The sequence below is a fragment of the Cupressus sempervirens genome, chromosome 11 (assembly GCF_028749045.1).
Source record: "Cupressus sempervirens isolate cs-2001-9-10 chromosome 11, ASM2874904v1, whole genome shotgun sequence".
Lineage (NCBI taxonomy): Eukaryota > Viridiplantae > Streptophyta > Pinopsida > Cupressales > Cupressaceae > Cupressus > Cupressus sempervirens.
In genome coordinates this window covers 408,922,258-408,939,547 of record NC_143128.1, presented here as the reverse complement: position 1 = coordinate 408,939,547, position 17,290 = coordinate 408,922,258, and the positions used below count along the sequence as shown (strand labels likewise).

Here is a 17,290-nt window from a genome sequence, read left to right as displayed (position 1 = left end):
CCTTTCATTTCTAATCTTTTGATATGGATCTTAACCAAAAAACCAGCAGTCTGCTTTATCTTGTCCCCTTGAAATAAGCTATGCATGTTGTCCACCTTCAAGATGACATCATAGAGAGATCAGATGTTATCGTATGGCACGCATTCTCAGAGTAAATGTCATTCCATTTCAACTGCTCCTAACCTACAAAATCTGCAAGTTTGGAGCTGAGAAGTGTTTTGTAATGCACAGCTGAATTATTGTGAATTAGTTTCTGAAATTGTCTTGAATCACTGCTGAAGTAAAGTGATTTGATTGTTTTGGTTGAATCTCCTACTGTATTTATCTGTGGTTGGGAAATATCATTATTGCTAGAGGAATTGAATCCTTGAATATTATTTTTCTTTGATAATTCACTTGAGGGTTTTCGAGTTCTGGAAACTGTTCTCGGATTGCATTGTAAATTGTTGCTGATGTGCAACAATTTTCCCACACTTCTTTATTGTTTCTCCTGTGATTAATAAGTGGTTGAATTTGTGTGAATTGATTGTTCTTGAGAATCAAGTAACATTGAAGAATCTGATTGGGTTTAGAGATTTTAATTTGCTGCAGTTAATGTTCGATACCTGCATTCTGGATTGAGGACGAATGTGCATGCTCAAGGAGACTATGTCCCTTTCTGTGGCAGGAATTGTATTCATTGGAGACTTGCATCAATTTTCTAAGGGCTGCAATCTTCCTTCCTTCTGGCCTGAGATTTAATTACCAGGCCTGCGTTTCATATTATTTTATTTATGACAAAGAAATGTTGCCAATAATGCATGGCTTGACCAAATTCCAGCAATATTTAGTTTATGGAAAATTCATAGTCAAAACAGATCATCATAGTCTGCGCTTCTTCCTAAATCAGAAAGATGTAAATGACAGACAGCAGAAATAGGTGAGCAAAATTCAGGCCTATGATTTTGATATCAAATATGTTAAAGGCATGAATAATGGAGCAGCAGATGGCTTGTCAAGAAGGCACCACATTAACTCTATTTCTAGCATCTCTGAGAATTGGAAGGATGAGATAACAGCAGATTATGTCAAAGCTCAATTTGCAACTAGAGTATTGGAAGGGAAGGTACCTAATGATGATTTCAAAGTTTCAAATGATATCATCTTCTACAAAGGGAGGATCTACTTGCCCCCAAAATCCAAAATGAAAGAAATAATTATGAAGGAATATCATGATAATCCCCTCACAGGTTATCTGGGATATTACAAAACATATAAACACATAAGGGAGAGATACTTGTGGATGGGATTAAAGGACATTCCAAAATATGTACAAGAATGTATGATTTGTCAGCAAAATAAGGTTGAACAATCCCGACAGGATTACTACAACCTTTACCTATTCCGAATCAAATGTGGGAAAGCTTATCTATGGATTTCATAACTGGATTACCGAAGGTCCAAGGGAAAGATAGCATCTACGTAATTGTGGATAGACTAACAAAATTTGCTCATTTCTTTCCAATCTCTACAGAATATAAGGCACCTCAACTAGCTGAAATATTTTTTTAAGATGTTTTTCCCCTCCATGGGCTACCCCAAAACATAGTGAGTGACTGAGACAGCAAATTCCTTAGCAAATTGTGGCAAGAGCTTTTCAAATTAGCGGGAACCTCACTCACACCTAGCACCAACTATCAGCAACAAACTGATGGTCAGACAGAAATCGTAAATAAGTGGATAAAAGGATACCTAAGAAATTACGTCACCGGACATCAAACTGCATGGATCAAGGGGCTACACCTAGGCAAGCATTGCTATAATACAACCTATCATATGTCTATAGGAATGAGTCCTTTCAAAGCATTATATGGATATGAAGTCCCTACATTCGAAGGGTTAGTCATCACGGAAAGTAGGGTACCCTGCGTACAAGAATTTATCCAAAAAAATATTGACATCATGAGAAAATTAAAAGAAAATTTGCACCATGCGCAAAACCAACAAAAGATCTATGTAGACAAGAATAGAGTGGAACGATCTTTTTGCAGAAGGAGATTTTGTGTTCTTACGATTGCAACTGTACAAACAAACATCCATTAAGAAGAATGGGACAGAAACACTCAGACCCCGATTTTATGGGCCATATAAAGTAATCAAAAGGGTTGATGAAGTAGCTTATGAATTAGAACTTCCAACCAATAGCCAGATTCATAATGTATTTCATGTATCTAGACTCAAGAAGGTTTTGGGAGAACAGGTAGTACCATGCATAGAATTACCACCTCTTGACAACGAAGGACAACTCACCATAAAGCCAAAAGCCATCCTTGATGCTAGAGAAAAGACATTGAGAAATAGAGTAGTGAGAGAATTTCTTGAAAAAAAGGAAGGGTCTACCAAATGAAGATGTTACTTGGGAAAGAGAAGAGAATGTTAAATTTCTTGAGCACAAGCAAATTCAGGATGGAGGGACTGTAATAATCCAAAAATAATAATATATATATCCATATATTCCTAAGTGAATAGAAACCATTTTCTTTTATATTATTATCTTTGCATTAAGAAATTGAACAGATTAATACTTAAGCAAATAAATCAATAAACTATATTTAATACTATCAATATAGAATATTATTAAATGTTTAAAATTTAATAAGATATAAGCTACTATTAATATGAAATATTAAATTACTGAATATTATCAAAACATTCACAAACTATACAAAACTAATAGACCCAAAATCAAGCCTGACCAAGAGACATGACTGCTCCTATCGAAGACATCCATACATATACGGAGGAGTATGAAATGTGGAGGCAGAACAGAGAAGAGGAAGAGGGATCGTAAAGGATGCCCAAACCATCGAATAACATTTTCATATATGCACTTGAAGTGAGCATTCATCTACATGTCACTACCCTCATCAACGTTCGACATCAAACACTGTTTGAGTGAGCCAAAACAGGGGTGAATAATCACCAAGCACGGACTCAATACCATCATTTGGAGGAGCGGAAGTAGTTGCACAGTGCCTTCATACTTATTCAGAACAGAAGTTAATAATCAAACATATCCACGCATCAGGACTTCGACTTCTACACTCACAACGTAGACAAACTCCCCATCATTCCAAGAACAGAGAAAACATATCACAGTAATCCATCACTGGTTAGAGACGAAGTGATAAGGAAGATATTTAGTCTTCTCATATCGATAGTTCCAAGTTCTCAAGGCCATCCAGTGATCAAGAAACACTCGAAGCCTATATCATTATAATACAGACGATCCAACCTGTGCTTAGAGCCATTAAAAAAGACAGTGTCCGAGAGTTGTCACTAACAAACTAGGTTAAGATTCATAGAGACCAAGCAGAATCTTGGTAAAGGATAGTCAATTTGAATGTTGAGTTTTCAATAAAGGAAAACTCAGAATTCCGAGGGCATTCAAATGATTGTTAAGGTTCCAAATAGGAACCCAGGGGAGGATTTGTTAAGAATCCTTAGAGACGATATATATATATATATTTTGTAGTGGTCATACATATGCATATGTCAGAGATAAGAATCTTGGTTAGAGGTGGAATCTCTACCAAGTAGTGTTATTAAGTGCATGATCAGAGATCCCAAGAGGCCCCAGGAAGACACCTTCATATGACGATTGCCTAGTCGAGAAATAAGTCTCACTAGAGGGTTAGGTGATTTGCGAAGAGTTTCTTCTAAAGGAATTAGGAGAGGTTAGAAGGGATAGTATTTAGATTCATATTTAGTTAATTAATACTTCTAACATGTTTTATTATGCAGTTTCTATGTTGTACTAACAATTTGTTGCAGGTTTCAGCATTCATTGCTTATACCAGAAGAGGGGACATTACAAAAAAAACAGGTTCTTTATATGCTATTGAATTTATTGTATTTAATTCCAAGTACTGTTTTACCAATATCAATTCAATTTGCACAAAATCAGAGGTATATCAGAATTGTATGGTGGACATATGCCGCAAGCTGTTCAAAATGAAGACTAACAGGTTCACCATAGTTTATGATGAATTGAACAGTAATTTCTGGAAAAGTTTATATATATGATTTATTAATTGAATGTAGTGCTATTCAATTGTATTCACTCTTAAGTTTACCTTGCAAGTTCAATCATTTTGTGTTAAGGGCAATGGTGAAATCAAGTTGATTATTCCTTAACATGATATGGAGTTAGTATTGATATTAGAGCTGGCCTGTGAAATGTTCAACAAAATGGCAAATCCTTGATTATTGATAAAAGTTGGCATTCATCATAGTTATAGCCGGGTGGGGGTTATTACAACTCTCATGTTAAGAACGATCAGCTGCACTAGGTTCTAATTTCTATTTTTCTTTGATGATGTTTTGTTGGCTTCCTCTTCACTGGATTTATAGAGAGAACATGATAGTTAATTTGGGGAAACTAATGTGATTGTCTTCAACTGTCTCAAGACTTTTCACATTCCTTTTTCCTTTAAAGGATTGGAGGTTGAGATCTTGTTTTCTTACACATACTTAAGGGTCAAGTTCCCCTTCCTTCACTTCAAATTGAGATTTGGCCTCAAACAATATATCAACAAGGGGTATGGTTCTTTGGCCATTCTTGAGAGACAGTGCTTTCGGCAAGACTTCTTGAAACTATGACCAATATGACTCTTATGGATTCTCTCATCAAACTGTGTTCTTTATGGCTTTGTGGTTTACAGTTTGTCCTTATTAGAGCCTAATTGGGCTTTTGTTGAGCGATTTGGATTTTTCTTCTTTGGTGCATCATTATGTGCAAGCAGTCCATTGCACATAGTCTTACTCTTGCAAAGTTTGAGGCTTGCCCCTTAATTCTAAGGGCTATCTTTGATCTAGTTTGATTCTTACATCCCCTTTGTGGTATTGTTGATTCTCATGAGGGGTGCCACATGTACCTCTACCTTACATACTACTCCTCTGAGTCTATTGTTGCCATCGTCCCTTCTGATCAGGCCCGTGGTCAGTTCACCAAGGCTTCTAGCCTTCTTGGGTCCATTGGAATTGAGATGGATTGTCTCCCTCCCTTCTACTATTCTCTTGATACCCCTCACTACCTTTTCCTGATAAGACAATAGTTGAACAACTGTATCTGAATAGACATATACAGCTAGTTCATCCACACTACGTATGTTAACCCTCACAGGGGTCTTCACCCTAAGATAGTGATTTATGTTGAGCACTTTTTGGAGTGGGAAGACACTCATCATCCACTCTTGTTATATATTCACCACTAGTTGCATTCCCTCTAGATTCCCCTTGCTTCTTTCAAGGTGGGCTCTCACCGACTTCGCATTGACAAATCATCAGCTTGATAAAGAAATCATGATTTGTTGATTATGCAACATCGGGAAGGCTAAGAAAGAGGAGCACTTCATTTTTAGGTGTCCTCTCTACTATGAGATCAGAGGTAGATTTCACTGCCTTGTCAAGAAGGCCCAATCTTTCTCCACCTTTTTCAAGTTCAATGAGCAGAGGTGTCTTCCACTTTATCTTCGGAAGGTCATTAGGCTTCAAGACCACTCACTCCAGCATCAACACCCTGCTAGTACAAATTTCTATCAACCTACATCCTCCTTCTCAGGGCTTCAGTCAGCTCAGAGTACCAAGCACTGACTTGGCCCCCCTATAGTCATTCCAAATTTGTCAGACCCCAAAGGAGCTCTTTCCAGCTGTGGTCTTCTTCCTGTCCCAAGAAGCTTTAGAGGCGGCCCAAACACTCTTACCTCTTAGACTTACCCTTTTGTCTCAGGTTTTCCTCGGCTGCTTTGGTTTTGTAGTGGGTCTTTGGGGTCTTCTGTTGGACCCCCTCCTCATTCTTTTTCTGTTTTTACTTGGTTGTTCTTGTTGTTGTTGTCTTTCCTTAGGTGTTGGTTGTTGTCACTACTTTGGGCTGGCCTTTTGTGGCCTTTTCTCTTGTGGTCTTTTGTTGGACCTTAGTAAATTTATCTATCAATACCTATATTGTTCAATCTTTACATTTGGTTGTAATAGTGTAAACATGTAGAATTGATCACTCAAAAGCGTAAATAAACATTTTGCTAATCATTGAAGTGCATGTCAACCCTTTTCCCTTTATGAATTCAAAGAAAGCACATTGATTTATACTCAACATGAGCATAAATCACTCTTAAAAATATTGGACTGTTATAAATAGCATGTATATATTGTGAAAATTGGATTAGATTTCATTTCCAAAGAGTGATTCTAATACACAGCTATTATAATTTCAATTATACTACTTTTGTGAGTTCATTATCACTTAGCACTTAGTAAAACTTTATATTGCAACTGGTGTTAGGTTAGGAGTTATAGCTTTGACTGCAAATATTATGTTTAGCTTATAACATCTTTGTGTGTGTTAACCTATCCAATCTTTACGTGGAATTGCATTGTTCAGTCTTTGCTTTAACTTAACAACTTAAAAAGTGTAGTTATAGGGTTTTCTTTCAATCAAAAAGCACAAAATAAACTTCCAAAACAATTTAGAGTGCATGTCAACCTTTTTGAGTCCAAAAAGACATTAAATTTTATTCACATGAATTTCAGCCACCCTAGAAAAACACTGTAAAGATTGTAAGTAGCAAATAAATATTGCTCATATTAAGCTAGATTTTGTTTTTAATGAATTTTCTCTATTAATTTGAAGAGTGAACCTACCAAACATCTATTATATTTTGTGTCACATTGAAAGATGCGTATTAAACACTAACACATCATTGTTTCTTAACATTCAGGAAACAAAAATCTCATCCTTGTAACCATCCCCATTTCCCTCCTCTCCAAAGCTCTATTCTACACTCATTGAAATGTGTTTGAATATTTGGTTTAAGATTGCTTAACAAATGCAAGACAAGATAGGATCCAACATCAATCTCTAAACGTCCATTTCATAAGTGGAAAATCTACCCCTGATAGTTTTCCAAGGAAAGCAAGGATAACTGGTATTTTGACTTGACTCTTTTCATGAGTTCACTATCATGAGTTCACTACAACCATAATTTTCAATTTTATAGATCCTAATTAAATCATGAGATGTACCTGCGAAGCCACTCTAATGTGCCAACTGAAACCCTTTTTTCTTCCACGACTGCTTTTGCACCAGATCCAGGTTCTTGCTCAAATGTTCCATCCTTTACCTGTAGAAACATTCATTCCACAAAACAATTTATTAGCTATTATTTCTAACAAGAGTGTACTACCAAACAATAGGTCATATGGAAATAGATGTTCTGCCAATGTTTATCCTTAAAATGCTATAGATTCTTATATTTTTTGGGAGCAAAATTAGATGTTCATAATCTGACATTATATAAAGCTGTGGCAATTAGCTCAGAAATCTGTCATACTGAACGACAAAGATCATTAAATCATACCAACTTCTATGAGACAATAATTTTTTTCTTTATTGAGTAACAATATGCAATTCATGTGATAGACTGAATTGGAAGGAATACCAGAACAAATCAAAACTAGGATTGCAGGTTGGCGTGCCAAATACAAATTGGGATTATTTACTGATTCTGAATGCTTTTTCTTTTCATTTGAAGTCTCATAATAACTAAGGCATCAAGAGATCACTACTAGCAATTATCAAGATATCAAGACATTAGAAAAAATCAAGAATCAAAGGAGCCATCCTAGAAAACCAAGGCATTGGTGGTATTTCAACCCTCCATCTACACCAATGAAGAGTTAGTAACAAATGAAGGCTAGGCTGAGACTGTCGCAAATTAAGTATCAAATGATTTCTCATCAACAAAGTAAGGAGGGTATTCAAGTTTGGACGATAAGTATTCTGAGGTGGCAGCCATATCCTCAATCAATAAAGCATGCCAAGCATCACATGGTGAAATTTTGATGAGATTATGTCCAAATTTGTTCAATATGGATGAGGATGAGGATAAGGAACACATTTCAAGGTGACGAAGTTGGCATTGTCTACAATGGGATCTCTTCTCATTGGTCCACATGCCATTGGTCCTTATCTAGTTGAGCATTGGAATTTCTCCATCGGCCATGAAATCAATTTAATTTTTCTATTGGCCCACAAGGTCGTGTTTAATAGTAACTGGATGGGCATTTGGTATTTGTAGAAGGTGGTTATAGAAACCCTAATTAGGGCTTAATCTTGGCCCTTGATTTCCAATCAATATTGGCCTCCTCATTTGTAACTCACTAGTTTCAAAGTAGACTAGGAGAGTTATGTTGGAGAATTGTTGCCAAATTCCTACCATAATTCTTCTTTATTCATTGGTGGTCTTCATAGTGGATATATATGATCATTTTGGATATTAAATGGTTCTTGGCATTGCTCACTTAGATTAGGATTTCATTTCATGATGTTGAAGTAGCTAATGGGAGTAATTGTGGATGTTTAGCTTGACTCAAAAAACTTCAAGTTGATGGTAGGACCACCTTGTGTGGTTAGTTGATGATTGAGAGCACTTTAAGTTCAATTGATATTAAATCTTTAGTGTACATACAGTAAAAGATAATAGATGATTTACAATGAGCAGGGCACTGCTTTATATAGGCACAGGAGTTAAGAAAAAAATGGAGGAAAAAGTGGGAGCAACTTAACCAACTTTGACCTACTCTAACTAGAAGAGAAATTAAAGGGTTACATGCAACTCGCATTGCATCTTTTACATCTTTTATACACATGTATCTCACATTACATGTAATTACATCTTTGCATGCAATGCATCCTCTTAAACCTACAAACAGAAATAAAAACAAAAACAACAATCCTAAAGATTGTTTCTCAGTGCCTTGCACTTGATGATGATATCACACACTGTAGGAAGATCAGCAATCTCCATTGTCTTTGATATGGCATCTATTCTCACTGCATCTACATATGCTGATTGCACAACTTTGGAATTTTTTGCCAGAGAATCTAACAAGTGCTTTGTTGAGGATTTATACAAGACAAACTAATACATTTTGTGCGAACCAAAGTCTTCAGAATCTACATCAGCATTAATCCTGATTGTATATTCTAAACTTGCCCTTTCAACTGCAATGAGATTACCAAGTTCATCAAGAACATGACATCCCATTTGTTCCAAATCACAAGTGACTGCTGTTTCTACCACTTGGCAATATCCAAGGGCTGCCACAACTTTGAAATCAGCTTCCTCAATGTTTCCTCTTTGTCGCCCATGAGTCCCTGACATCTGAAAAACATTTCACATGACGGAAGAACATCACAAGAAACCTAGCATCTGTATCAAATTTGGCAATTTCATCCCAATCATTAAGAATCTCCTTCAAACTATTAGCTTCTCGAGTCAAAGAAGAAATCAAATTTTGTTCCATTTCATTCATCTCTTTAACACGATTATGAACAGTAATAGTCTTTGTGATGGCCCGAACTCCCTCAGTGATGATTTCTCCTATCCAAGACTTAGTGACTTCAATCAGCTTTCTTTCCTTGGATGTTTGAGATATAACAACTGCACTCTAAGAAGATTGTTGCTAGATAACTTCGTTCAAACGAGTAACTTCTTGTTTGATTTGATTCTACTTCTCCCACAACTCATAATTGCTTTTTGATACATTTTTTAATGCATCATGAGCATCTTGCAAACAACTCAAACGTGATTGTTTTCCGATTTCAACCTTGGTGAACTTGTAATCAGAACACATAAGTTCTTAAGCAAGCTTATCCACCAGTGGCTCAACAACTTCTCCAAATTTGGTTTTATTTGAATCAACCAAAATCTTTTAAACAATCTTATCTTTCAAAGATTTAGATTTGGTTTTCTTGACAAGGAACTTATCTAGAGGTATAACCATTTTTCTTCTCTTTGTTGTAATCTTGCTCAACCATGCAGGCAAGCTGAAACTTTCTTCTGTTGAAGCAGGTACAATGGAGACCATTGGCATTGATCCTGATTGTATCTCCATCGTGACTGAACAAGATTCAGTCTGGACGGCTGAATTCATGGGAGCATGATGAGATGACTCTGTCCTGAAAAGCTCAAAACTCGTTAAAGATGTATCAAGTTGGGAAACTTGACCACTTGTAAGAGTTGGAAAATCCTCAAACTCAGTGCCCAAATGCTCATATTGTTCATTTGCGAGGATAAAAGGAGCAGCAGAAGAAATAGGAAGGGCCATTGTATTGACTTCTGAGACTGGAATAGGAGGGCAAATAGTGGAGAATGAATCCACATTGTCATCTACTTCATCCAAAAAAGGTGCTTCATGTATGGACGGCACATGAGTTTGTGCAGGCCTTGGGGGAGATATGATCATGACTTCCCCTTCTTCATTTGTATCTTCTTTATTCGATTTTGTCTCCAGTTCCTCTTCTGATTCTTGAACTGGATCAGAGATCTGAGATGACTCAGATCATTTTCTGCCCTTCAATTTGAATTTAAAGGAACCCTTCGCATCAGATGAGGAAGCACCATCTTTCCCAATTTCCAACTATGACTTCCTGCCAGGAAGGCCAAAACTTCCATAATCCAAGCCCATCTTACGATTAATGTCCTCGGTAAATATTGTGTAGCCAACGAGTTCATGTCATCGGTAAATATTGTGTAGCTAACGGGTTGATGTCGTCGGTAGATATTGTGTAGCCGACGGGTAGATTAGCATGTAGATGGTAATTATTTATTATGTAGCCGACAGACCCCTTCGAGAAGCTTCTTCGGAATAGTATATGTACACCGTGGGAAAACATTGTAATCATTGTAAGCATAATGTAATGTCTTTGGCATATACGAATAATAAAAGAAGTACTGTTGTTCTTGTTCATTTTCTGTATGCATTAATCCGTTTACCCCATACGGTAAACATTTGGCACCGTTGCCCCATGGACCTGGAATGAAGGCAGAGGAATGAAGACTAATGCCAAATCAGCTTAACAAGGATAGAAATAAGCTAAAGGGAAAAGATGGAATACGCACGGCCCAAGAAAATTTAATTTTGGCGCAACAAGCCAAATGCAGACGGAGGTTTCAGCAGATTGCCGACGGATGCCGAACCACTGAGAAATTGTTGGAAGAAACTTGACCGTGGGTGGAATTGGTGGAAGAAGCAAGAGAGGAATTTTTGAACTTGTATTCACCGAGGGAAGAGAATCGAGACGGAAGGGAATTGACTCACACGGCTCAGAGTGCCGAGGGAGCACGAGCGTGGAGTGAACTCTTCGTCCGTGATACACTGCTGGAAGGGACAACTTCAAAAGATCCTTCTTCACCAAAGTTCGCAATTGTTGCAAATAAGACACTTGTACAAAACAACGACGGTGTGGGAGCGCAGACCGCCAACGTGGAAGTGCAAAGCCACGATGTGGGAGTGCAAAGCCACCGTGTGGGAGTGCAAAGCGCCAGTGTAGGGGTGTAGAACAGCGCCAGTGTTGCAGGGTTGAACAGTGCCCATACACAAATTCAAGTAGTGATGGCAAGACCAAAGGAAAAGTTGCCTAAGTTTGATGGTGATGGTACGACCGATCCAATCCGACACCGTAAGACATGCGAAACGATTTGGAGGGCGAATGGCATAACAAATACAAACGAATGGGTCCGACAATTTCTAGTGACTCTAAGAGGGGTAGCAATCAATTGGTTTGCCGATACAGATCCCCAAAAATTAACCACTTGGGACAACATTAAAAAGGAGTTTATCACGGAATTTCAATTGTTGCGCAACGATAATGAGATCATAGTGGAGATATACAACACAAAGTAGGGGAAAAATGAAACTGTCCAAGTATACACCAAGAAATTAAAAGACTTAATAAAAAAAATGCAAAATAAGCCGACAGATGGACTGCAAAAAAGATGGTTCATTGAAGGCCTACGTCCGAAGTTGCGGAAGAAGATGAAGATTGTGCCGCCATCATCATACAGTGAAGCATACAATCGAGCAATGAACTTAGAAAGTAAGCAGAAGACAAAAAAGAAAAAGAAGAGTAGTTAATCCAATTCAGATGACGAAGCATCTTCGGGAGAAGATAGTAGCGATGATGAAAATAGTACCAAGAAGGTTCGCATTCTCTAGAAGGACATGATCCGAATGATGAAGGAATTTAAGAGCATGCAAAAAGAAACAAAGGGAAGCAAGCTATGGTGCACGGAATGTACGCTAGAAGGTCACACAAAAGGGTCCTGTCCAAAGAACCAATTCTATGAGATCTGCCAAATCATGGGACATTCCACAAAAGAATGACCCTTCAACATGAAAACAAGAGGACCTCAGCAAATACTTCACACAGGAGGCTTTCGCGGCAAGAGGGAGCGAGAACACTAGCAACGAGGGTGCCACGTCCAGAGGGTACAGAATTAATAGGTGAGGTCAAAAGAACAACAATGTGAACAATAATAATGGGAGCCACAACCGAATTCAGTACGACGCAAGCGGCCGCCCCATGGCACAATGTCGCACATATAATTTGTGGGGCCACTTTGCCCGAGACTGTACAACAGCGAACGTACCAAAATTATTACAGATGGTGCGGATCTGAAGATCATGAAGATGCCAAGTTCCCGAAATCAGGAGTGAATTTGATCACCATCGGGACGGACGAAGAAGAGGTTTTGGCAATCACACGGAAACAAGCAAAACTGTACCCCGACCCGGCAAAAGAAAAGAAGAGGCTAGAGGAAGTGCAGACGGAGATTGAGAAAGCAACACAGGTCGAGAAAGCACATTTGAGGGACACCACAGGTACCTCGACTAGGAACTGCAAGGAACAAAACATCATACAGTAGATACTGCAAATTGAGGTACCCATCAAAATAAGTGATCTGTTGCTCACAATGCCTTTGCTCCGATCGGCACTCACAAACATCGCGCCAACTGCTAAGTTACCAGGAGAACCAGGAAGAGGGAAGGAAATTGGCGCAGGTGGAGAGGACCCAATGCTGCTAGCCCTCACATCTGGACGGCATCCAGCGATCGTCGAGATGGGGCTACTAGGAAATGTTCTGACAGGCACAATTCTCGACGGAGGGTCTGGCGTGAATGTCTTACCCAAGGATACCTGGAAGAGGTTGAGACAACCAACATTGTGGCCACCTACATTCCAGTTGCTGACAGCAGACCAACACGGCATTAACCTCTCAGCATCCTAATGGCACAACCGGTGACAATTGGAATCCAGCCATTCTTGCTCGACTTCGTTGTGATCCCGCTAAAGAGGAGAGGATATGATGCCATTCTGGGTCGAGGATGGCTCGTACAAGCAAAAGTTAAACATGATTGGAAGAAGAATACACTATCACTCGAAAGCAAAGGGCAAAAATTTATCATTGATTTACACATGCAAATGGTGGGGAAGAAGCTCTGTCATCAGATTCCGAAGAAGAGGATGAAGGAAAGTAGCGATTGGAACCCAACGAGGAAGGAGTCCTAGGGTTGGAAGGTGGATCGACGGACGATGATTTGGATTTGGTGAACGGCCTTTTCCACTGGTAGATGGAGGATTACGAGCTCTTTTCGAGCTGTAATATGTTAAGGGTCGAGGAAGATGAAAAAAAAGATGGAAATGAATGTCCAAAGGAATACAGAGAAGCGGAAGAAGGAAAGGTGGTTACGACTGAAGCTAAAGGGAAGAGCATACAGTACAAACCCAGAAAAAAGAAAGATCCCATTGTACGACGGTGTAGAAAGAAAATGTTACGACGAACCACTGATATATTAGAAGGGTGTCGGCAGCAAGGAAAACACATCGTACGGTCTGCACAGGAAACAAAGAGAATAGGCTTAATAAAAAATTCAGCAATACAAAATGAAGGTTCTAAAATCAACAATACAGCTATTGACGATGAGGAATGGCAGCCGACAGAATCCATGGTATGTGACATGGAAAGCCTGAGGGAAAGGTTGTATAATTTGAACAAGCTCGAAGAGAAGTGGCTGCTGAAACAATAGGCCACAGAGGTGACACAGAACAGCCACAAGGCGTGGCATGATAAGCACCTAAAACTCAACAGGTTTTAACCGAGGCAGTTGGTGTTGAAGTATGACAGACGAAATGAAATCAAACCAGGAAAGTTTAAGCCCAGATGGATAGGGCCATACCAAATCCGGGAGGTAGGTGACAATAGAGCAATATAATTGTGGACCTTAGACGGACAAGAAGTACCTCAGGCAGTCAATAGTTCGAACCTAAAGATGTACCATGCCAGGAAGACTCCCTCGTAGTTGCAGAATGACGAAGTCCGGAGGGAGAATTGAGTTTGTTGTACTTTTAAATGTAACAAAAAGAAAAAGAAAAAGGACAAAAAAAAAAAAAGAAAAAGAAAAGTAGCAAGTATGGCCCTGCGGATAGCTCCACGGGCACTTGTCCCGCGAACGCAGTTTTCCGCAGACAGCTCCATGGACTATCCCACGGTTACCTTTTCCGCGAACGGGGTTTTCCGCGTGTGATCCTCCAACAGGTTGCCTTTATAGTCCATGGCTTCATCTTTGTTGACCCGCAACTTCATTTTTTTTAAAACAAAGCTCCTTTTCCACGGTTATTCATTCCAAGGGATTCGTGGTGGGTTGCAGAGAAGGCAAGGATCAACTAGAGATGGGTAATTTGACCGGTTGATAAAGAAGTCTGTGATGTCGCGTGTATAAGCAAAGAGACACCATGCCTGGTCAGAAAGAATGTATTGAAAGATTGGACTGATCTTGCCACTGTACAACACCTTTTGGATGAATCGTTAACATTTTCCTGGTGTTGAACTTGTGCTAAGTCTTGTGCTTTGTGAGGAAGGGGGTTCTGAAAAGGCTGGTTGAGGAATTGTAGCCAGGATTCTAGAGGTAGTCGAGACCACCAAGGGAGCACTCAACATTCTGTGGCTTACATTCTCCACTGCTGCATTTCCATGGGATATGTCTTGTGTAACCACGGCTTGTCTTGCTTTCGATCTCTGTAGGTAAGGGAACAATTGATTTGCGCAAGAGTTCTGAAGCCCTGCAAGTATTTCCAGTTCGTGGTGAAGAATCCTGTAAACTACCAGGTTGCCATTGTTCACCATAGGAGAAAGAATATTTCTAGGAAAGTTTTGGCCAGCTAAGAGGACATTGTCAAAACCTTTACCATGGAAGACAGAGGAGGAACCCTACATTATAGGGAGGCAAAATAGATGAAAGAGGCACAGCAGTGGACAAGCAAAAAAAAACGACGACAAATCAAAAATGTTCGAAATGATTAATGTATGATGCCGAAGGGAAGGGAAAGGCATAAATAGGTAGTAAAACACAAGTAGTTGCCAGGAAGAGCATGGAATCATATGAAAATCACAAAAATGGTGTGTTTCATGCAGTTTTGTGTGGGTTTCGGAGTGCTAATTTGGTCCTGATGGCGGAGGCACTGCCCCTCGACCCTACCTAGACCCCCAGTCAATGCGGTTATCAGTCGTGGGAAGTGTGACCGGTTGATGAGACTTAGAGCTGCTGCAAGCATAGTGTGCCAGAGGTGGAGAGAGCACTAGAGCAAGCCCTTCAAGAGGGATATTACACTTTGAGGCACTTGGAGTAGGTGTTGGACGTGAAGCTGTCTTGGTGGATGCATAAAGAGCTCGAGAGGAGCTGATCATCTAGTTGAGGGCAATTGAGTGACACTTGGCTGTGTACCCAAGAGTTGGGAGCAGAGAAAGCGGCACAGGTGGCCATCAAGGTCAGCTTGATTAAGGAGACAATATTGTGTTAGCAGAGGCTACAGATGCATCGTGTGTTGGAGACTAGTTTGGTGCAAGCACGGGACAAATGTGAAACTAGTGTGACAAAAGCAGATCTATCTTGTTGTGGTTAGTCAGTTAATGTATTCCGTTTTGTTAATCTGTCTCGGATATTTTGTAATTATCGTCCGAAGACGACTTTTTCTTTTGGGGGGGATAATGTCGTCAGTAAATATTGTGTAACCGACAGGTTGATGTCGTCAAAAAATATTGTGTAGCTGACGGGTTGATGTCGTCAGTAGATATTGTGTAGCCGATGAGTAGATTAGCATGTACATGGTAATTATTTATTATGTAGCAAACGGACCCCTTCGGGAAGGTTCTTCGGAACAATATATGTACACCGTGGGAAAACATTGTAATCATTGTAAGCATAATGTAATGTCTTTGGCGTATGCAAATAATAAAAGGAATATTGTTGTTCTTGTTCATTGTTTGTATGCATTAATCCGTTAACCCCATATGGTAAACAATTAACTCTTTTAAAGCCTTTACTTTTCAACCATTTATTGGTGTTTGGCAATATGGATTGAAATCTATCCACGATAGACACCTTTCTGTTGCCACTAAATAGGAAAAGGGCACTTTTATCAAAGCCGGCTTGATGAAACTTCGGATCAAGGATGTTGCCATCATCTTTAACTTGGAAATTTGAAGGAATCTTCAACATGTTAAGATCAATTATCTGTTGGAGGATTAATCTCCAGTAGTCCATCTTCATTATGTCAAGCTGTCCTCATATCAATCCAAATGTCCTCGATGCGATGAACATGCATGTAATATCTTTTCATTTGAGAATTCATTTCTTGGTAATCATAGTTGAATCTAGTCTTGAATTTCTTCAAGGTGATCAACTGCAACTCTGCTTCCATGTTCTTTACTTTAGGCACATAATTGATTGAATAGTTGTCAATCGCCAAGGGTTTAGCGAAAGTAATACCGAAACTAGGCCTATGCATAGTATGCTGATGCACTGCACATCCATGAGCTATCTACCGAGCTCCATTAGGATGATTCTATCTGTAGCATACGTAGGTAAGGTATATGGTTCTCCCTTAAAGCATCCAACTCTTAAGTAGGTAAAAGTCGAAAACTGAAGAAAGATACAACTGTATTGATTTACCTTCTCATAGGCCACATCTGATACTCTTTTGATACATAACTACTTGTCAAACAAGCAACAAAAATGTCCAAAAATAGCATCTTGGACCCTTCTATAGTGAAACTTACTATTAGCCAAAGTGATCTAGTCATAGTAATCCCAAATAGGAATCTAAAGATGATCTCCTTTAGTGAGACCAAAGAAAGACCGCATGGTAGTAGCAATGTAGACGAGGTAGGAGTTCATGTAAAAAGGCGCAAAGATCCCCACGTTAAGCAACTGCTGGCAGAGTGCGGTACTAATCAGCTCTCCCCAAAAGATGTGTTCTCTGTTTTTTATGATTTGGAAAATGAACTTGTACATCCATGGCTCAAAATCTGTAGAATCTTTGAGACCACAAACTTTGCTAAGTAGGATGATGAGATCTTTGTATTCCTATTTAAAATTATGAACGTTCTTTGGCCATCTTGAGAAGTTATTC

General features: G+C 39.1%; 1 protein-coding gene across 2 annotated transcripts in view; it reads right to left on the bottom strand.

The window, feature by feature from the left end:
• PAA1 (P-type ATP-ase 1) overlaps positions 1 to 17,290 on the bottom strand; it is a 271,870-nt gene that overhangs the window by 96,535 nt on the left and 158,045 nt on the right. For both annotated transcript variants that reach the window (XR_016358675.1, XM_089809766.1), the window contains exon 13: positions 7,060 to 7,157. Coding sequence is in view for 1 of the 2 variants with exons in the window: in XM_089809766.1 (XP_089665892.1) it covers positions 7,060 to 7,157 (98 nt within the window). In the remaining variant the exon portion in view is untranslated. The remainder of the gene's footprint in view (positions 1 to 7,059; positions 7,158 to 17,290) is intronic.